Source organism: Cygnus olor, chromosome 6 (genome assembly GCF_009769625.2).
Source record: "Cygnus olor isolate bCygOlo1 chromosome 6, bCygOlo1.pri.v2, whole genome shotgun sequence".
In the NCBI taxonomy this organism is placed as follows: Eukaryota; Metazoa; Chordata; class Aves; order Anseriformes; family Anatidae; genus Cygnus; species Cygnus olor.
In genome coordinates, this window is record NC_049174.1 from 40,193,272 (window position 1) to 40,216,041 (window position 22,770).

At 36.5% G+C, this 22,770-nt stretch overlaps 1 protein-coding gene across 14 annotated transcripts in view; it reads left to right on the forward strand.

The window, feature by feature from the left end:
* PKP4 (plakophilin 4) overlaps window positions 1-22,770 on the forward strand; it is a 90,019-nt gene that overhangs the window by 65,481 nt on the left and 1,768 nt on the right. For all 14 annotated transcript variants that reach the window (XM_040562574.1, XM_040562567.1, XM_040562571.1 and 11 more), the window contains 10 exons: window positions 309-522; window positions 11,367-11,550; window positions 12,990-13,107; window positions 13,591-13,782; window positions 13,924-14,097; window positions 15,003-15,153; window positions 17,305-17,500; window positions 19,706-19,790; window positions 19,892-20,009; window positions 21,914-22,045. In XM_040562574.1, coding sequence (XP_040418508.1) covers window positions 309-522; window positions 11,367-11,550; window positions 12,990-13,107; window positions 13,591-13,782; window positions 13,924-14,097; window positions 15,003-15,153; window positions 17,305-17,500; window positions 19,706-19,790; window positions 19,892-20,009; window positions 21,914-22,045 — 1,564 coding nt within the window. The remainder of the gene's footprint in view (window positions 1-308; window positions 523-11,366; window positions 11,551-12,989; window positions 13,108-13,590; window positions 13,783-13,923; window positions 14,098-15,002; window positions 15,154-17,304; window positions 17,501-19,705; window positions 19,791-19,891; window positions 20,010-21,913; window positions 22,046-22,770) is intronic.

The window sequence follows — 22,770 nt, forward strand, 5'->3', positions numbered from 1 at the left end:
AAAAGATATTTTGAGTTATAGGAAATTACTTTAAAAGCTCAATTACTGGGAAACAGAAATTTAACAGCAACAATCCTCTGAACACAACAAATGATTGAAAATGTCTGTCAACTTTTTCTACAAGGATGTGAGTGATTCACAGATTTTCATTACAGCATCACAGTGAAGTTATTAAGATTTACCAGTAATATTTCATTTTGATGTAGAATAGAATATACTGTTCTTATAAAAATAAAAGTCTTCTAAATCTGTAGAGTGAAATGCATGAAATCAACAGGTGCTGATGTTTCCATCGTTCCATTTTTCAGGTATGTAGGCTAGGAGGAATCAAGCACCTGGTTGATCTCCTGGATCACAGAGTCCTGGAAGTTCAGAAGAATGCTTGTGGTGCACTGAGAAATCTTGTTTATGGAAAGTCTACTGATGAAAACAAAATAGCAATGAAGAATGTTGGTGGGATACCTGCACTTTTACGACTGCTAAGAAAATCTGTTGATGCAGAAATAAAAGAGCTTGTAACAGGTAAGTTTTTAATATAGACCAGTGCAGAACTGTAATACAGACTATGTTTCTGAAGTGGGCGAGACTTTGAAATAATTGGTAAGTGACTGGAATTGTGCCTATTGTCTGGATTTTTATTTGTGCATTAGTATTTTGTCAATGCGAAACCACTTATTTGGTTACTGACAGTTAAAATCGTAGCACAGAAGTGTAAGTTTACTGGGAGAAGTGAACCCAGAGGTTATTGCACCAAAGTTCCACTTAGGGTAAATTTTTCCCCAGTATGATTCCCCCAAATACATAACTATGTTTTGAATCGATATTTCTTTATTTACTCCTAACCTTAATTTTATTACAGGACTTTTTTTATCAGATGCTGAGAACAATTTTAAATAAGATCTTGTAGAATTCAAAAGATGGACCCAAACTGTTTGTGTGTGTTTAAAGTGCAGACAGACAAGTGGAAATACACAAATTTTGGAAGCCTTTCAGTGCCCAGGTTGTTAGTAGAGTCATGCAAGTGACTGTGTGTACACCCTCATCTCTTGATTGTGAGGTAGCAAATTTAGATTATATCCAATGAACCTGCTTGGCACTTAGTGCAGGCAAAAAGTACAGAAATAATAAATGACTTGAATGATCCCTCATTTGATTTTGCAAAGCTAATGTGCTTAACTACTTACTTAAATACTAAGCAAAGCTGCACAAGAGTTTTCAAGTTAAAAGTAAGAGAGATCTTATTCTGGGAACTTGTCCAAGTTGTTTTCTTGCTTAGGAAAGCTATCAAGTAGCAAAAGGTCTCCGTATCCAAATCATTCATATGCAGCCTTTTTTCCTTAAATTAAAATATAAAAACAAATGTTAAGATAACCTGCAACTTTTCTATTCTCTGTAGCAGGGTAAAGTCTCTTCCTTAAGAAAAATTATGTAAATGCAATATTTAAAAGTAAAATTATACATTAGCTGCTTTGTCTGCTCTACAGAATTTATGCTTTATGCATCCAAATTACATGTACTTGTAAGGTGTTAGGGATGGTTCCACAGATAAAGACAAAGTAAAATTGTAAAATTCTTAATTATAGAGGGTATTTAGTTAATATCTCAAAACAAAAAACAAACAAACACTACTGTTACCTTTCAAAAAAAAAGCACATCATCTCTAAGTAAAAAGAAATTTCAAATGTGAATGATATTTAAAGATGACTTTTTTAGAAATTGACTTAATTTTTAATGCACAGATTTTTATTTTTTTATCCAACTACAGTAAAATTTTAAGTTTTGACCAAATTGTTTTCGCTTACGTTGGTGGCATTGACTTCTGCTAGAGGTATACCAATGCTGATTGCTTTATAAAAATCCACAACAGACTTTTTTGTAAATAGCAATATAAAGAATTATAACAGATTCAATGACTATTTGCTTAATAATAATTAGAAGAAAAATACATGCACCTCTGCTATGGCAGAACCAAACTAGCAAACCACACCCCAGTTACTGTGTTCCCAGTTTAAGATAATGTAAATACAGATAAATGAATATCAGTCTACAGCACTAGAAACATTGTACGTCTGATTTCTAGTTTAAATTTAGCATTATTCATTACAGCTGTAGCTTTTCCACCACTTTCATCAAAAATGGATTTTCCATTGTAGTATTTCTTTCTGAAGGAAAATGCTTTTTACTGAGGGTGGTCTTTCTTTCTTAGCAAATTAATTGTATCTTCATTATTACAAGAACCAATTAGTAGACAACCATTGTCTTTTAAACATAACAGAAGAATCTGGTGTCATTGCATGTGAAATCCATCCGGTTTAGCTTAATATGAAGTTAGATCGATGAAACTTCATTATTGCAGATAAGTGAAATTATAATGACAAATTCCTTACAATCAATATAGATATTTTTCACATCAATGCATTTATATAAGATTTCTGAGAAATTGTTTGACAAAATTAAGTTTTAACCTAAAATTATTTGGGAACGTATCCTGAAGATTAACTATCTGAATTTTGAAAAGCTGAGAAAGAGGGGTAAGAGAGGGGGGAGGTGGTAAGTGCATAAGCATGTTTTGAGGGGTTAGAAAACAGTAGGAATACCAGGGCCTGTATTTAATTAACAGTAACTGAAATGACAAGATTGAAATTATACATAGAGAGAAAGAAGTGGAAGCTGAATAGAAAAATGTATGAAAATTATAGAAAGTATAATTACAAAAACACGAGAATTTTAAAAGGAAGGCTAGTTATCTTCTTAATGGCTATAGATTATTTTGAAAATAAAATGTGCAAAATCACTTTTCATAGTCACAAAATTGAAGTAATACTTTTAAAAATACTTTTTTTTTTGAGTTGGACTTTGAAATGCTTTGGATCATGTTAACTCTTTACTGAGCTTGCTCTATTTGCGTGCAGTTTCCATTGCTGCTGGTGCATGGGAGCCTTGCTCTCCTGTGCTCTGCTGTCAGAGAGCCCTTAGAAGGGAAACAACTCCTTTTTGCTAATTGCCTCATATTTCATTAGATATTCAGCACCAGCTCTTTCTCAAGGCTACTATTTCTCTTGTTCCAGCACAACTTCAGCAGTAGGCAGCAGAAGTATTGTTGGGGCCTTCTTGATTGTGTGCAAGAGCTCCATTCCCTAGAAAGTGACATGAAGGATGTGCACTGATTTATTCTGTCTGGGTATGTTTTTACTTTGCAGTAGGCCAGTACAGCCTGGAATTAATCTGTGACTCTCAGAAACTCATGTCTTGCAAAAGTTAACAGCAGAAAACTGTGTAAGAGATAGAAAATCAAAATATACATGCTTTGGAACCAGGTGCAATTTCTCATAATTGAGTCTACAATCAAGAGACCCTAGGACGCAGACCTTGAATTTGTTAAAATCTGAGAAACATTGGTGCTCTCCTTTAGTGCAAGTTTTCCAAAGAAAGTGAATCAAATGCCTATCTTACTAGTAGTTTTTTGATTTTCATCAGACCTTCGCCAGCAGAGATGTGCTGTAAACCATTCCCTCCCCAAAGACTTCTGATCCACTCTTCGCAGTGGCTAGTTTTCTGTCAGGCTTTCAGCCTGAAAGGTCAAGCAAGCACCAGCACTGACCTTGGGGGAGCAGTGGGATTTCATAGCTGGAAGTAAGGAAGAATGAGCATGAATTCCAGCAGCAGCTGATCACTAGCTTAGCTGTATGGTAAAGGTCTGTCTATATGGCCTGTCCGTAAAGGGGAAAGAGGTTGTTGTTGATGGTCCTGGCAATTCTTCATGGTGTATATTTCATCAAATTAGTGCTGCCATCAGCCAGTTCAGTTTAGAAATGCTGTTTTATGTCCAGCAACATGGTCTTTTGTATTCAGCGTCATCCTTCTGAGAGATTGCATTCCTGCAATAGTTGACAACTGTGCATTGTAGCTTGCGTATCTTTGGAAAAGGGACCTCAGGTTCTGCAGTCCAGGCAGCCTGAGGTAACTTTCCAGGAGGTACAGAAATAGCTGCAAGTCCCGCACAAGTTTGCAAACTAAGCACTCTGTGAAATGGATATTGTTGACTTTCACAACTTCCATGTTACTGTAATATTTACCTCTGTTCTATTCTGTATACCATCAAAAGTACTTGGTGGTCAACTGTGTAAAAACTGCAGAGGTAGAAGAATATGATCATCCATGTTCAGCAGTGGGCCTTGAAGCCAGTGCAGCTGCTGAAGAACTCTGTTACCTGTTTGGTTAACACTACCTGGTGTGAGCAGCTGCAGTGGAATTCATAGCAGTAAACTCTTCTGGGGTCTTAAAAGTCTGGATTAAAACACCAAGATTCAAAATCAAAATAAAACGTGAAAAAGATGTGGCTGGTTGCAGAGTCAAAACAAAAGTCCTTGCCTCTGGTATTTCCAGGGCCCCACAAATAGTTGAGGTTGCCCCCCCGCCCAACACCTCAAAAGCCAAAGCTGTTCAAATAGGAATGACCAAACCAGTTTTCTGTCTCCAAATCAGAAATTTCATCTGCAGCTTTTTTTTTCTTAACCATGACTCAAGCTTGACTTTAAACAGCTAATGCTAGACTAGAGAGACACAGGCATCATTATGCATTGATGTCCTCTAGTCCTAATGAAATAGCAGCTTTAACACATGCCTTTCACATATTCTCTGAATTAGGTAACAAAATAAGCTTTGAAGAGCTACTGCATATGGAATTTTCTGGACAGAGCAATTATTTTAAAATGCTATTACAGTTGCTGAAGTGACATCAGTAATATAACCAATTCAACACTGAACCTGTGACCTATAGATACTGAATCAGAGAGAAAGTTGGGCTTAGTTATGCTGGAAACTTCATTGCTGTCTATTGCAGAAGACAGGTTTGTCACCTGAAAATACTGCCACAGGTCCAAGTCCAGAAGGATTGTGAATAAATATCAAAAGATTGGGGTTTGAATTAAATGATCTTTAAGGTCCCCTCTAACACAAACCATTCTATGATTCTATGATTTTGTACATCAGAACTGTCCATATACAATTGTCTTAATATTTTTCCCTTAGAAGGAAATATAAAAGGCAAGGGGATGGTAGGAGATATTTACGATGTATAGAGTTCTCTTAGCTAAGAAGCATTGCTACCATGTCATCCAAGGGAATGCTTTCAGCTAACAGTCATTTGTGGAGAAAGTAAATGAAAAAGCCCTACACTTGTGCTGTTGCAATGCCAGTCTTTTTCCATACCCTAGTGCAGGAGATGGATTAATGCATGTATTAACCTGAGAGTGGTGTTTCAAATATGATTTAATTATATGGATGGCCATCAGTTTGAATGCTGGAATGTGTTGCTCCAATATGTACACTACTTCTAGTGCTTTCATTGTTGTATTTGTAAAGTTCAGATAGAAAAATGTTTCTTTTTTTCATATCAGGATATTTTGAGTCTCAGTTTCAGTCTTACTTGATGTGTGATGTAACAGTAGCATTATTAATTTCACATCTGAGATGGCTTAGATTCATTACTGATAAGCATATATTGAGTCTCTGGGAGCTTCCATCAATTTATACTGGATAGTCACATAACCTCTTGTGCCAGGATTCATAATTGCAATTGAGAACATCAAATTGACTAAAGTAATGATTCTTTTTAATTTTTTTTCTGAAGGAATACTCAAGGTATCAGAAATAATTGTCCATATAATTTTCTTGAAAGGTGTATGACATAGAGGCATATCTTTTAACAGTAACGTAAGATATGCTTCTTTTATGTCAGTGTAGTGGAAAAGTGAATGTTAGTGTTGATTTAATTTGCACTGAAATAGAAATTAATAGATTGCTAATATTTGCAAAGAACAATAGCTTTGGGCATGCAACCTTTCCAAACTCAGATTACAGAAGGTATGTGCTATAAGAACACTGATCTGTTCTTTTTCCTTCTGTTACTACAACTGGTTATAGCCCAAATCTTGACCCTTGAAGGTCTAAATTAGTACACTCTCTCCCATACATTACAGCACCAAGTGAGCCATTTCACAGCTGTTGCTAGGTCATGAGTGTCAGTAATACTCTCTTGAGCCCAGTTTAATAGTCTTCTGCTAATCACAGGTCCATCTTTCTACACATACTTTGCTTGCATGCATTCCACCCAAGAGCATTATGTGCAGCAAGCAGCATATAGAGACACACTGTTAATATTTGGTGTGTTGAAAGGACGGTTCTTCAAAAATAATTTCTCCCCAGTTGAAAGTATCTTGTGGAAATTCATGAAAATTCGGGATTTTTTTCAGTATTTCTGTGATCTGTACATGCAACAGGATTTGATTTTCATGTAGATAAGGTTCTCAACTTTATCAGACTACATATTTTCATTTCCTGAGTAGGATTATTTTGGATGATGTTTAAGAAATGTAAATTTAGCACAGTCATCACTGAGAGCTGCAAGGATCAGAATTACAGGCTGCAAAAATAGAGCAGACAATCCCTTTTCAAAAAGGGAAAACAAAAAGCCTCCCATTTCATTAGAACTACAGAAGCTTTTTCATATGGCATTTTAAACTCTCCTGCAAAGCTTTCTGATTTTTTTTTTCCTGGTACTGTTACTGCTGATTTCCTTCCTCCATTAAGAATTACCCAATACTTAGTAGTGCTGATCTCATGAACTTAAGCCCAGTTTTCTCAGGTTTTCCTCACATCAAGAGAATGTCAAGCACAAATAGTGGCTTGTGATTTTTCTTCTGTGTTTTGTAGTATGTTCACAGACTAAGCAAGAAACACGAGGCCTGCTGAAGCAATCAGTTGAATTACAATCTAAAGTGTAACATGAGTAGCGGCACAAGTCCCTCTCCTTCCAACCCCAGAGATGCTAGGGACAGTAGAGATCCGTTTAGGTAGGTAAGTAGACTTAGCACTCCTTTCGCTACGCAGGATCATTTGTGAATGGGATGTTCACCAGTGTCCCAGAATAATGAAACTTGCAGCTAATAGCTGTTGAAAAATCAATCAAAACAGTTAAATATTTTTCCATGTACCTTCACAACAATGACAAATAAAAAGGCACTTTATTTAAATGACGTACAGAATTTTACTGTAACACTAGAAGTATCTTATACCTTGCCTTAATACAGCATTGTACCAGCTCCCACCACCATCTTTCTTGTGTTTGAATGGAAACTTCCCAAATTATAACTGCCTTTCCCTTCAGGGTTTATTTCTAATAAGACCTAAATTTGGTCCCAAATCTCTTAAAAACAAACATTCTATAATCAGACTGTTCCCGTTATTAAAATGAAGACTCAAAGCCTATATAAGACACATTTTTAGTTTGTAAAATAAATAGCTGAAAACTGCTCCCAAATTATCAAATGGAATGCCCTGATGAGAGCTCTTGCCTTCAGATAATGAACATAGGGATAATAAATTATTAATCATCTGATCAATCTACCTTCTTAAGAGTTAGCTTCTGGGCTAGTTTTAACAAGTTACTCAGTGGTGCTCTAGTGATTTGCTCTTTGATCAATCCCAGGATAATTCTCATGGGAAAGTTAATATTTGCCAAAGTCTAACAGTCTTCTTGGATGGATAGAGTTTGGGAAGGTCCTTTACTTAGTCTTTTCAGTCTGTGCCAGTGTGTACACATGAAGAAAAGATGATGTTGGCAATTCCCTTCCGATTTCTTAGCAAGCATCTGAGTTGTACTGTTCCTCTGAAGGCAAGGCAGGGTGGATATGCCGTGTCCCTTATGAGTCTGCTGCAGCTGACTGCACTGGTCCAATGATCCCTGGATACGTAGTATATCATCTTCTGTTTCCTTGGTATTTCAAACAGTACTCAGCTGTTCCAGCTTTTTCACAATCTGTATGTTAGCCAGTAAGTAAGGTAAGTGCCTTACACTTGGCAAAGCTGAGAGATTTACATCTTATTTGAATAACCATACAGTAAGGATGACTTGTAATCCTTGTGACTTGTAAGTAAGTAATGACTTGTAAGTAAGTAATAGTAATAATTACTTAAGTAATAATAATTTTTAAAAAGTACTTATTTGTAAGTAAGTAATGATTTATAAGTAAGGACACTTAGTGGCCCCTGAGGAGGGCCACTAAGATGATCAGAGGGCTGGAGCACCTCTCCTGTGCAGAAAGGTTGAGGGAACTGGGCTTGTTTAGCTTGGAGAAGAGAAAGCTCTAGGGAGACCTCATGGCGGCCTTCCAGTATTGAAGGGAGCATATAAACAGGAGGGGGAACACCTGTTTATGTGTGTTGGTAGTGATAGGACAGGGGGGAATGGTTTTAAACTAAGACAGGGGAGATTTAGGTTGGAAATTAGGAGGAAGTTTTTCACTCAGAGGGTGGTGAGGCACTGGAACGGGTTGCACAGGGAGGTTGTGGATGCCCCATCCCTGGAGGCGTTCAAGGCCAGGCTTGATGCGACTCTGGGCAGCCTGCTCTAGTGGTTGGCAACCCTGCCCAGAGCAGAGGGGTTGAAACTAGATGATCTTTAAAGTCCTTTTCAACCCAGGCCATTCTACGATTAATATTTTCAAAACTCGGTCACATAAAATCAAGTATGATGTTTTCCCATATGTGTTAGGTAACTAATAGTTGTCTGAGACTCAAAATAAACTTTTTATCTTACATAATTTTCTTTAAGAGCAAATGTTTGGGGGAAACCAAAACTGGGGCTAGTGAGGGGTTTATCTGAGATTTAATTTCTAGTTTGAATCAAGAACTGCATGAAGTATGGCCTCAAAAACTTAAAGCTAGAAGCCAGTGAAGCATTTAGGTTGCTCGCTGTTAGTTATCAATTAAGTTCTTTAGTGAGGATATACAGTCACAGCTTTATGAAATGAAATTGATGTGTATAGAAATAGCTTGCTTTATGTAAAGTTGAAACTGAAGGATAAGTAATAACTGAAGTAAACTTAAATAACCTAAGCCTATTTTGAGTGTGCAAATGTGATGCAGCACAAACATCGATGAGGGTCACTCAAAAGACACAACAAAATTACTATAAAAAAAGAACCTTTCATAAAATACCACACAACAAATTCCAGCTCCTAGGGGAGCTGATCACAACAGACCCATTTCAAAGGCACATTCTGCTTTCCATTGAAGCAAGAGCAGTCAAACAAATATGTCTTGGTTTTAGAAAAGGCAGCTGGGAGGTTTTTGAAGATGCTTTGTATGATAAACTCTCACAAGAACCAATCCTAGCCTAACTGCCAAAAAGTCTTTCTCCTAGGTAGGTTGAGTTGTTGAAGAAAGTTACGTTATGCAGGAACAGCAAAGTTAGCTTCCATATTCTTCAAACATTCAAGTTATCTTTGTATGTTGGCTAAACCACAAAGATAGGAATCTCTAGGAATTACGTATTTTGACTGCCTATGTCACAACTGGATACCGAAAGACAGTCATAAATCTCCTCATGAATATATCCACCCCCCTTACATGTTCTTCTGAAGAGAAAAAGGCAGGCTGTTTTACAGAAATACTTTTATTTATTTTGTGTGGCTGTATTAAAAGCTTTTGCTGTTTTGCAGACTTTTGTTTTTGTAAACTTTTATGATTTTTACTGTTTTGTCCCCCCACAATTTATTTCAGAGGAAATTAAATGTTCGAGATCTAGTCAAACTGAAAATTAACCATATGGTTTATAGTAGCAATTTTAGCGGGCTATTGAGAAAATGCTATTTAATGTTTCTGCTGGGTGTACACAGCTATGCTACTTTACAATTAGAAAAATACTGTATGTGAGGAAAATACTGAGAGTTTATCATGAAAGATACCACCTGTACCTGGTGAGAATTTAGATGAATTTTAAGTTGTGTTTCATGATGACAATGAAGATTAAATTATCAGAAATGTATATGCATGTCAGATCTAATACTTTTGTATCAGAATGTCTTACAAGAAGACTGTGTAAAAAGGTAGGAAACTATAGAATTCTGCCTGAGGGTAAAAGATTGATAGTATTCAATTCATTTGGTTAGTTGAATGTGTAACACTTGAGACCTCTTGCTATAGTTTCCAAGAAGAAACTTTCTGTAGGATTTTTATATTAGGCTTTGGAAGTTCGGCTCCATGTCAAGTATCTAGTAGCCCAGACGTACAATGCAAGAAAGCAGTAATTCATTGCAGGTCAGCAAAACCATTTTCCCCCTTCCACTGTTCATCTTGCAATCCTTTCTGGATACTATCTTTCCAGGTTCCACCTAATACAGAATAATGTTATGTCACACACTTGGGACCTTGTCTTGAAACTTTACTGGCAACCACCCATCTGCCAATCTACCTTCTGTATCATTTTCTGAGATTTTTTTCCACAAGATCTTATGTTTGCAAGACAGTAATGAACTTTCAGCCATGATAGTCCATAGATTTGGTTTCTTCTCACTTCATTTTTGCTCTTGTATTCCTATGACCTTTCTTTTAGTCGTTACTTCTGCATAGGAATCTGAAGAGATTTCAGTCTTAAACACACTCTCTTAAGAATATTGCCAAATCTCTCCTATATTCCTTTTTAACTTCAATCTCCCAGTTTCTTATAAATGAGGATAATGATCTGTTTCTTCTCCCTCCCAAACCTCATTCTTAAAGGCTTATTGAAGACTCACCTTTTGGAAATCAGATGTTCATGCCTTTTTTACACAAACTTGTACTGATTTGGCATTTTGCCTGGCCAACTACAAAAAGACAAATTTATCTTCCCATTGCAGATAGTCAGTATAGGACACCTCTTTAGATAACTAAGAAAGATACTAGCATTAGAAAGAGATAAGCTCAAGGCACATACGTTTCAGGAAAATGGAAAGGTGTTTTGCAAGTGAAATGAGTTTGTATGCTTGTAGGGAATATTCCTCTAGATTTCTGTAGTGCATTGAGGACTTACCCTCTCCTGTCAGGTAGCAGAATGAATTGTACCTAAGGAAAGGAAGGAAGAAGGGAACATCTCCTGTCAATCAGTGTATGTTTCTGTTGGGTATTTTTCCTTAAGAAAAAGGAGAGTATTTATTCATTAATATGCATGTTTTCCTTCTCAGTATAGTGGGAGACCCAGCTGCTGGTCTATTAGGGTTATTCTGATTAGCATCTCACATTCCAACTCTTTCATTGAAGAGTTTACACGCTTGCCAGACAGCTGGAATAAAGGTTGCTGAATACATAATAACCTGAATATGAGGAAATTTTATTTCAGTCTGTGAAGTGAATCTTTTAATGTCAGCTTTGCTGACCACTTATTGACTGTTACTGTTAGAATAACATTAAAATTGCATTGCAGACTAAATGCATAGGTAAATAATCTTTCTCCTGTTAAAAGCAAAGTCTTGTAAGTTGTTAATGTTGCTTTATATTTGTTTACCAAGTCTTTTCTAACTTGACAACAATGGAAATCTTTTCTTAAGGGGTTCTCTGGAACTTGTCTTCATGTGATGCCGTAAAGATGACAATCATTAGAGATGCTTTGTCAACACTAACAAACACTGTGATAGTGCCACATTCTGGATGGAACAGTTCTTCATTTGATGATGATCATAAAATTAAATTTCAGACTTCCCTAGTTCTACGCAATACTACAGGATGCCTGAGGTAATTTGCTGTTATAGAAGAGTATTGCTCTTTTTACAGAGTAATTGTGTTATCCAACAAGTCATTTTATATTTTAAATTTTAAGACAAAATAGCTGTTGCATTCTATAAATTCCATTTAGTTCTATCATTCAGGCAGCTGTCATATTTGTATTTTTCTCTGTTAGAAGAAAATGAAAAGTACAAAGTTAGTCACTGAAAAATGTTAATTATAATGGCTAGTAGTTAAATTTTTGGCTGTTTTCTGTACACATTGCAAACAATCATTGCACTTTTCCCCCATTACTGCAATTTTTGCATTGTGTGTACGCCTCATGAATTTTATTCAGGAAAAACAGTGTGAATTTGGTGATTCTTTAATACTGTACACATCTAAAAAATAGTATATGTATATGTGCGAGTAAAGAAATGTTTGACTAATTCCTTTGTGGATTTCTTAAGCAGCAATAAGAATAATAAAATATGAAACTAAAACATATGAAAAGAGAATTCAAAGACTAAGGGTAGTATATGAGCTGTTTCTGTTCGTTTGTAGGTTTGCTTATCATTTCAATATATTACATTTCAAACTGTCTTCCATTAAACAGCACATTAAGGCCATTGTGTTTAAATAGAAGCACTAAAATCATTTTTATTTGCTGGTAACCATTCTATACGCCTGAATATTTTTATAAGCTACTTTTTTATTTGTTGGGTTATTTTTCAAGACCACGAGTTTCATACTGCTTTTGAACATACAGTGATAGTATGATGTCTAGAGAATACGATACCAGCACAATGTCTGGAGAATACACACCTCTACAGACAGGCACAGTGACTTTTTTTTAGCAGTAGTACCAGTTTCAGCGTGCATCTAGTCACCACATAAAGTTCAGGTTTTGCAATGTGGTTGCTTTGCAGGCAAATAATTGTCTACACACCCTTTTGCTACTTATTCTAAAGCACAGTGCATTCTTTTCCTTCCCTATACTCTATGCTTCTGTCTATGTATCAGTATTACAAATGTTAAATGACACTGCACCATGGAACAGCAGATCAGTGAATGGATCCAATTCTAAGAAGTAGTAGCAAAGGGTATTTTTAACAAAGACAAGCTCAACCACCTATACCACAGCATACAAGCCACAAGTTTGTGTTAGTATGACAGAGAGGGCTTGGAATGGAAGAGTCTGTGAGAAAGGGTTTCTATACATGGCTTGTTTTGTCAATGAGTCAATTCTGTCTTGAAATTACAGGTTTGAATGATTTTCATCTTTTATAAACATTCAGGTGGGGTGGGTTGCTGCACCAACTAGAGAAGTTAAAAGCAAACATATTTATTATTATTATTTTATGTTTGAAAAAAAACAAACGCAAGCTTCTGCAAAGTATCTGGTAAAATTATTGCATGTATGTCTATCCGTGAATATACTGTGTTCATTTGTCATTTCAACCCTTTAGGAATCTAAGTTCTGCAGGTGAAGAAGCCCGGAAACAGATGAGGTCATGCGAAGGGCTGGTTGATTCACTGCTGTATGTGATCCACACTTGTGTGAACACATCAGACTATGACAGCAAGGTGTGTGCACGTTTCATCTAAGTGATTTTTAGTGCTGAACCGTATGTCTGATTTGATCTTTTGAGGTTTTTGTACTATAATTCCTCACTGTGATGTTTCATACAGCTAGTCTTCTCTCCCAACCCTAATTTAATGATGCACAGTCAAATTTTGTTGTATAATGCGGTTTAATTTGTTCTGCACTTTTCATTTTTGTCAGTGTTGACATATTCATTCTTTAATAATAAGCTCTTGTGCTTTGTATTTTCAGGATACTTAAAATAAGCCACCATTGTAGAGATGACTGTTACAGTTTTCATTTTCGAGAATATCAGGAGATAGATTGCAGTTTTCCCAAAGAAGCAGATGTAGCAATGCCCAAGGCCCAGAATTAGAATTTGGTGCTTGTGTTTCAAATGCCTGTTCACCTGTACTTAATTTAGTTTGCTTTATCATATATCAGAAAGCAACAGGTTACTTAACATCTTTATGGTTTGGTTTCAGACAGTGGAAAACTGTGTGTGTACCTTGAGAAACCTTTCTTACCGTTTGGAACTGGAGGTGCCTCAGGCACGTCTGCTAGGTATCAATGAATTGGATGACTTGTTAGGAAAAGAATCACCTAGCAAAGATTCAGAGCCAAGTTGCTGGGGGAAAAAAAAGAAGAAGAAAAAAAAAACTTCACAGGAGGATCAGGTATGCCCTTTTCTTTGTATTACAAATATATCACCTACTTAGCTAATGCTGGGGAAAGTACATAGCTTGAAGAAAAACTGCCATAAGTTGAATGAAAATATAGAGGTTTCTTGTACTTACAAATTTATGTTCACTTCTCAGTGGGATGGAGTTGGCCCTATACCAGGATTTTCCAAGTCTCCTAAAGGAGTAGAAATGCTATGGCACCCATCTGTGGTAAAACCATACCTAACGCTTCTAGCAGAAAGCTCCAATCCAGCTACTCTGGAGGGCTCTGCAGGATCTCTCCAGAATCTTTCTGCAGGCAATTGGAAGGTATCTGAATTCCTACTCTTCTTCCTATAGTTAAATTTTCACTGTTCTGTTTCAATAAGGTGTTGAATGGGTTTAGGGAGAACCAGGTAATTTTCTAGTACATGCATATCAGTGTTTCTGTCTAATGTGTCTTAGTGCTTATGCACTATGGAAGTGTAATTTCCACAGTGAAAAGCAATGTCAAAGATGGTAGGCAGGAAGAGCAATCTGGAAACTGGCCTTGAAATTGGTACCACTTATTTTAAATAAACAGAAGAATCTTTATTCTGGTGCACGTTAGAGCCAAAAAAAACCTTACTGCTGTGAGTTCTGGTGGGAAGGTACTGTCAAAATAAGACCAGTGCCAAATAAATATGTATACTATACAGTAATAACACTTCACAAGATCAGGACTATGGTACTCTATATTAATTGGTTCTGAGCATAAATAAGTTTTTTTCTGTTTTTTTCCATACATTCTTGCTTATGACCTTCACGTACATAACATTAATAGTGTTCTCATGTAGTGCTGTTGTAACATATTGTATTTGTCACAGAGATTAAGAAAATGTTAATTGCTTTCTTTGCTGTAGATAAACAGCTAAGACTTTTTCATTTTATGCCTGTTTTAAAGTTGGTCCTAAAATAAAATAAATACTGTTCCCTCTTTAATAATTTGTCATCTATTAAGTTATTTTGTCTGTTAGATCCCTTTCTTTAAACATTGCTCCATACCAGGAACGAGTGAAAAAAATAGCAGAGAATCAACACTTTTTACTAATAAAAAAGATATGCATTTAACATATCGTTACATTGTTTTTCATTCGAAGATTTTCCCTAAAATACTTAAGAATTACAATTTAATAAGAGATCATTTCAGTTAGAATGTTCTACTAGATATGAGAGTAACTGGAGTTTGATTACAGTTTGCAGCATACATTCGAGCTGCTGTAAGAAAAGAAAAAGGTCTGCCAATCCTTGTGGAACTGCTGAGAATGGATAACGACAGAGTTGTTTCATCTGTGGCAACTGCCTTAAGGAACATGGCATTAGATGTTCGTAATAAGGAACTTATTGGTAAGTACAGAACTGTACTGAATAAAGCACGGTTACCAATACGTCAGACCTTTATTGAAAGAATACTAGGATGAGGTTCTACCAATAGAAATAGCATACTACGTTGTGTTACTTGTCTCACAGAAATAAATCTTTTTGACAACAGTAGCTTTTCAGAGTAGCATTGTCATTTCAGTTTGTCTTTAGCCATCTTGCATGGTGATCTCTTTACAACAGATTGAAGTCACTTCAGCCAAACTAAACTGAACAGGAAACTGGCAGTACAAAGTATGACTGGAAACACAGCTTTACTTCCTTGCTAATAGTAAATTGCTAATAGTAGCTAAATAGTAACTTTCTCAGAGGGCTTCAAGGTCCCTGACATATTCTAAGAGAATAGGGCAGCCCCGCTGTCGTTACATCAGTAAATACTTCATTTAACAGTATTGGATAGGGAGAGAGGGGGAAAAATTCCTCTCCTGGTGAAGTATTTCTACCAAGTCACAGATATAGAGCAGTATATATGTGCCTATGCTGAATTAAGTAATCAACAAGCGTGCTTCCTAGAAAAACTTAGTTTCCTATTTGTCAGCTTTAGTATTTAATACTTTAAACACTTATCTATGCCTTTCTCATCTAGCATTAAAAAAAAAAAAAAAAACAAAGATTTTTCCTGACTTGGTCAGGAATCTGTCTGTTAAGGCAAGTGTTGAACATGCCTCACTCAGCTTCAGACTCCTATACCCTAAGTTAACCCTACTAACATGTGTCAAGGTATAAAGATGTTTGATTTTTGTTACAGAAGAATTTTCTATGTTTTAGGCTACCAGGGTAAGTACATAAGAGCTATTTATACAGATAAGAGAGAGTTGCTCTCAAAAAGATAGTAAAACTCTTTCAGCTGCATTTATACGTTTCTGGAGCTTTACCATCTAGGATGTTTAGGACATGTTTTCTTGCAGAGTAGGTATTATATCCATTAAAAAATCGGTGGAAAAAAAAATCGGGTCTTTTGTTGCATCAGCCATATAGAGGTAATACTCAGGTGATATACTTTTTTCAGGACTTTCTTCCCCTTCTGGCAGAACTTTTCAGTTCAGGAGCCACCTGTTTTCTCCTTCACCTGTTTTCTCTCCCTGTCAAAGTTTTAGCTATCAAAGAATTAATGGCTTTCCACATGTAAAATATTTTGAGACATGAAGTGAATCATAAGTTACCCCATGCTGGTACCCTATTTTTTGCAACTTTATCACCATTGGTAGGTGCAGGACTAATGGCTTTACATGGTCTAAACTCTGGGGAAAAAAATAATGTTATTTTAAAAAGTAGGTACTGCAACAAGTAACAATATAAATTGGTATATGCAAATGTGTGTTTGTGAGCTTGCCAAAAGATTGGCTGTGACAGAATACTACTGTATACAACGTAGTTGGTGCTAGTATTCCAGTATGTTTGAAATGGAATTGCTTGCAGAATTTGTTAATTTCTTTGGGGATTTTTTTCCTCAGGCATGTTATGCAAATAGATAGCTAATGGCTTTGAGTAAAGCTTATCCATTGAGCACCATTATGTACAAATACATTTCTTCAATAAAATCATTTATTGAATTAATAATCATTTAATTATCAGCATAGCCTAAATAAGAAAAATATTTACCTTAGCTTTAGTTAATTTCCTTTGTTTGCAGTGTGATTATTCCTGTGCATCAGTCAGTAATTGAAATTGAAAGAGCTGAGATCTGATCTCTTGGAGGTAACAAATAAGGTGAACAGAATGTCTGAAAGGAAAACTTCCAGTTGCTGTAAGGATTTCGTTAACCCTCCCATAAATGAAGCTTAGGCATAAACACCACTCCTTGAATCATACAAAATAATGTAATGTTTTCTTTGAATGATTCTGCTTTCTCCAAATAATCACCATTTCCAAACGCTCCAGTTTTAATAAAAACGCAGCTTGTTTCTCATGTTCTTAAGCCAGAAGGGGAAAAAAATCAAAAATTGATCCTTAGTCTCACTTGACCATGTAAAGTGCAAGTTCTTGGAATTTTTCTGTTTTTGATCCTATGTTCCATTTTATTGCTTTCAGATGCAATTTATTAATGAGTCTTAGAATTTCAACTCTTAAGTACCAAAATGTATTTTCTTACTTGATTCTGTTGATGTGTTTTTATAGGTAAATATGCTATGCGAGATCTGGTGAATCGACTTCCAGGAGGCAATGGTCCAAGCATATTGTCTGATGAGACTGTAGCAGCAATCTGCTGTGCTTTGCATGAGGTCACTAGTAAAAACATGGAAAATGCCAAAGCCCTTGCTGATACTGGAGGAATAGAAAAACTGGTGAACATAACAAAAGGAAGAGGTGACAGGCAAGTAGGCAACACACTTCATACCTAAATGCTTTCTCTATTCCATTTCAAATGTTTAAGAATGCAGGAAATGGTTTGTGTTTGTTTGTTTGTTTTGTCTTTTTTAACTCACAAAAAAAGGGGGAGAGATCTGTTTTTGCAGTCCTCATCTGAGTAGCTATCAGAGTCTGAAGCACACTGGGACAGGAGAGGCAGTTGGTATGGTACCTGCCATTCTTTTACAGTCTATTCTTTAAAGCTTTTGGAGACTTTTACAGTTGCAGACAGCAATCACGTTAATGGCGACTATTCAGGTAGAATGGTATTAAAAAACTTTTATTCTTTTAAACATCTACATCATTAATGGAATATTTGGAGCCTTTCATAGTCAGAATATTTTGACACCTTTGTCAGGATGCATCACAGTAACTCCTAATTATATGTAGCATGGCCAGTTGTTAGGTTGTGAGGAAAGCTTGCCCTACCGAGCAGTTTCCCTAGCCAGTGGGATTTTCTGGAATAGGATTGCAAGGCAAGTGTTGATTGATCAGATCTGGCTCTCTGCAGACTGATTCAGGTATAGCTGTGTCACGGAGCCTGGTGTGCTCGGGGTTTTGTTAGCTGAGCTCAGCACAGGGCTTTATCAGACATTGTGTTTATGTAATTGTACTAAAAACTTTCAGAACTGGATAGCTGAGCATCAAGGAACAGGAGCATAAATGGCTCCTGAGTTGTGCACCATCAGCACAGCACAGTTAGTGCAGCCTCAGGGGACCCCATCTGGCTCTGGTCAGCATCTCTGTTTTGAATTCCTTGGCATATCTGATGGAACTCAGATTAGCAGGACTCTTGTGTAAACCAGAATATCTCAGATCTCCTTTTCATGGATAGCAGAAAACTGATTATGTGTTCAGCCCTGTGTACTATTCCCAGTGTTTGATCAGATGGTAAGGAGGAGGAAAGGATCTCCAGCTATGGAGAAGTTGATCTGTATGAATTAAATGTACTGCATTTTTAACAAAATCTGCCTCAAAAAGAGAGTGTGGACTATATTTTCTGTATCCACAATTTATGATGCTTCATGTTTTCAAAGCATAGATTCAACTGCAGCTGTGACTACAGCGGTCCTTTATATGACTGTTGTTGTGGAGATGACGTGTAAAGTAGGACTTACAACTATAAGGGAACAGGGTACACTGAACAAATTTAAAACATGGGGAAAACAGCCTCAGGTTGTACCAGGGGAGGTTTAGATTAGATGTCAGGAAGAATTCCTTCACAGAAGGGATGGTTAGGCATTGGGACAGGCTGCCCAGGGAAGTGGTGGAGTTGCCGTTTCCTGGAGGTATTTAAGAAAGGTGTGGATGTTTAGTGGTGGACTTAGTAGTGTTAGGTGACGGTTGGACTTGATGATCTTATGGGTCTTTTCCAAACTAAATGATTCTATGAAAATTTTTCAAACAGAATTGTTACTCATTGACTGACACTATAAACTGCAGTTTTTTCAGCATTTTTCAGTCAGGCTTTTCTTTCAGAAAGTGTATTTGGATGATTCTTCACACTGATAGAAAAAGGCGTATGTTTAACGTAGGTGTCATGCTGTGGCATTTAATTTCAAATCACTGCTTCGGTACTACTACCATTTCTCCTTAAAAAGATTATGTGATTTTATTTTTAATAATAGCTAGAGCAATTTTCCTAGCCTTGCTCTTGAGAATGGAAAGGTGTTTCCCTGACCAATAAATGTTTTCAGTAGTGCAACACAGAACTAGAAACCAAGTCTCAGTATGAGGTTGTCTGGACACTTTCAATACTAGCTCCCTTTAATTCATTGTTATCCTACAGTTACGAACCTTGTGTAAAGATTTCAAGTATACAGTCTCAGTTTTTATGAAATGTACTAAACAATGTTTCTTATCATGATTTTTTATTTTTGTAGATGATGACAATCTGTATTTCTCACGTGGGTGACCTGAAGAGAGAATTTCTGGGCTAGAGAGGGAAATAATTGTCATGCTTTATCTGTCTCTGCACCAGCCTGTTTGTTTAGACTGCTGGCACAGCTGTGCTCATGCTGTTGTAATGCAGGCATGCATTACTGAGACCTGGAGAGATGCTGACTTGCTTCACAGCTGCAAGGTTTAGGCTGTTCCCTAGCTCACAAACATTATTCTGTTGAAGTGGAGTTTATGCTTTCTACTAATGTAATATTCCTTATTTCCTTAGATCTTCACTGAAAGTTGTCAAGGCAGCTGCCCAGGTACTGAATACGTTATGGCAATACCGAGATCTCCGTAGCATTTATAAAAAGGTAGATTACAAAAATAGCCTCCACTGGAAAACAGTTCTACAAAAACTGTTAATGTAATGCAAAGCAATTTATTTTGTTCTCTTCTTTTTACCACTCCGCAGGATGGATGGAATCAGAGTCATTTTATTACACCAGTATCAACACTAGAGCGAGAGAGATTCAAATCACATCCTTCTTTATCAACAACAAATCAGCAGATGTCACCTGTCATACAGTCAGGTCAGTCAAGACATGAAAAGAGATTTGCCAAAGGGGTATCTTGTCTCATTTTCAAACTCCAATAGCCTTTCGCACCAACATGCGAAAGAACTTCTTCACGGTGAGGGTGACGGAGCACTGGAACAGGCTGCCCAGGGAGGTTGTGGAGTCTCCTTCTCTGGAGATATTCAAGGCCCGTCTGGATGCCTACCTGGGCAGCCTGCTCTAGGGAACCTGCTTTGGCAGGGGGGTTGGACCCAATGATCTCATGAGGTCCCCTCCAACCCCTTCAATTCTGTGATTCTGTGATTCTTTCAGTTTGTTTGTCATCCTGTCTAAAACATGGAGGCCATGCTGTGTCTCCTCTGTATTTAAACATATAAACAACACCGCAGAAGTATTTCGTGTTCTCTGAATGTTACCTTAGCTGATATTATTGTCAGGTTCCATATCCCACAGAGTTTGTGAGGTGTCTCTACAACAGCATTTTAGTTTGGATAAGAAGCACTTTGCAGCCAATCTCCCCATTTACTCCTTAATGCCATTCAAAGTGCAAACAGTCTAAGGATGTGTGAATTGTGTTCCTTTTGGAAGAACCTAAATCAGATGGTGTGCTTCCCGAGCAACGATGTACTGTAAGTGTGAAAGGGTATTCCAAATCCTCATCTCAGAGCTTTCTCCCCCTAAGATATGCTAACAGAATGACTTTGTTGCTCCAGTTTTGTGAACTACAAGTAGGAAATAAGAGGGGAAGCTCTAACATAATATTCAGAGGCTGTTACACTTCAAAGAGAACTTAGTTTTTTTTGTTTTTGTTTTTGTTTTTTAAATCCTAATAGGAAGTGCCTGTTTTTCTGTTCCAGAGTATGAACAAGCTTAAATTATTATGGTGGAAGTTTGGTGCATAAAACATATACACAATGAGCACTGTGGCAGCAGCCTTGCAGATTACAGCGTACACAGTAGATGCGTGGTAGAACAGTTACACTTGGTCTGTAGCCATTGTTCTTTGTTACAGTCACTTGATTGTACACATACTATTATTAATACATACATTATATTGAACAGTTTCAGAATTTTAATAACGCCTCAAAAATTAACCTTTAAAGCTATGAATACACTAGGAAAAATATCAGTAATTAAACTATCCATAATAGCACAAAACTGTGAGATATGGTCTAATGGACATGGCTAGTGGAAGAAGATATTAATATTTTGACGCAAAATTTCTAGAATTTGTTTTTAAGTACGTAAGTCAACAAAACAGTTGTCTGTGAAAGAGTAAAGACTTAGGAGAACAAACTGTTTACATCTGAAGTAGAGATTCAACTGTTCACTGTAATACCACAAAGTAATCCGTTGTTTTTATCTTACAATGGTTGTCAGCCAACTGGAGCTGACCGAACGGCCAAGGTTCACTTCTGCATGCTAATGTAAGAGCAATAATACAGGTCTGCGTGTGGATCACTTCAGCCAGGCATACTGTAAAGTTTTCTGTTCCTGTCTCAGGTGATATGGTGGACTTGGAGATTTTATTTAAGTACAACTTACATAAAATCATAAACTTTAGCAAACAAATGAACAATTACATTTGTATTTGAGTAGCTGTGCTAAAGAAAATTCTCACAATTTCATATGCAAAATGAAATGGGTAAAGTTTCTTGTTTTAGTTGTAAGCATTATGGAGTAATGACTCACTGTAATACAAAGTTTAAATGATAATTTAATGGCATGTTGTTGATAGCTTTCATAATTGGTGTTCTCCATACAGGAAAAGCTGTGTAACTAGTTTTGTCCTTTACACACAAGTTTACTCACTTCATTTGCTAATCCTTGGGGAAGGAAGGGATGAGGAGAGAAGAGAGAAGTTTAGGTCTGAGAAAGGCTTTTATTGCACATACTGGTAATTTTTATTTTTTCATCAGTTGGCAGCACATCTTCATCACCGGCTTTATTAGGAATTAGAGAACCCCGCTCTGAATATGATAGAACACAACCTTCTATGCAGTATTATAATAACCAAGGCGACGTCATTGCACATAAAGACATATATACCGGTAAGATACTTGTTAGGTGAACTCTTCCCTCGGGGTGTTCAAGGAAAGGTTGGACGTGGTGCTTAGGGACATGGTTTAGTGGGTGACATCGGTAGTAGTGTGATAGTTGGACCAGATGATCTTGACGGGCTTTTCCAACCTTAATGATTCTATGATTCTCTTCCTTATATAAGGAGTTTATACAACCATAATATGGACAGTTGCATTAGCAGGCCTGTTACTACTTAATGTTGTTTTCCATTTTTATTCATTTATATTCACTGCATGAAGAACAGAAGAGGTTTTTCATCTCTCTGCTATTTTCTTTAAAATTGTACACGTTACCAGAATAAGAGGAGATCCAGTTTATATACTGGAAGATGAGGTGTTTGGAAATCTCATTTTAGTTTAAAAATCTATTACAGAAAATTGTTTTATTATGCACATTATATTATTATAACCATACATTATATATGTGTGTGTGTATAATGTTATTGTATTATAAAACCATACCAAGATTTCATATTTTCCCCGATTTTACTTTTCCCTTCATACTATTTGATACAAGTCACAAAATAAAAGATGACAGTAAATAGGGAGAAAGAACTTTTTTGTATTAAAATTAGTCTGATAAGTAAAAACAGCAGCACAAAAAATTCCTCAGTTTTAATTTAGCTACTGCTGAGAGATAAAATTCACTTGTATTTTATTATTATATTATTAGTAGACTCTAAAATCTGAAGACT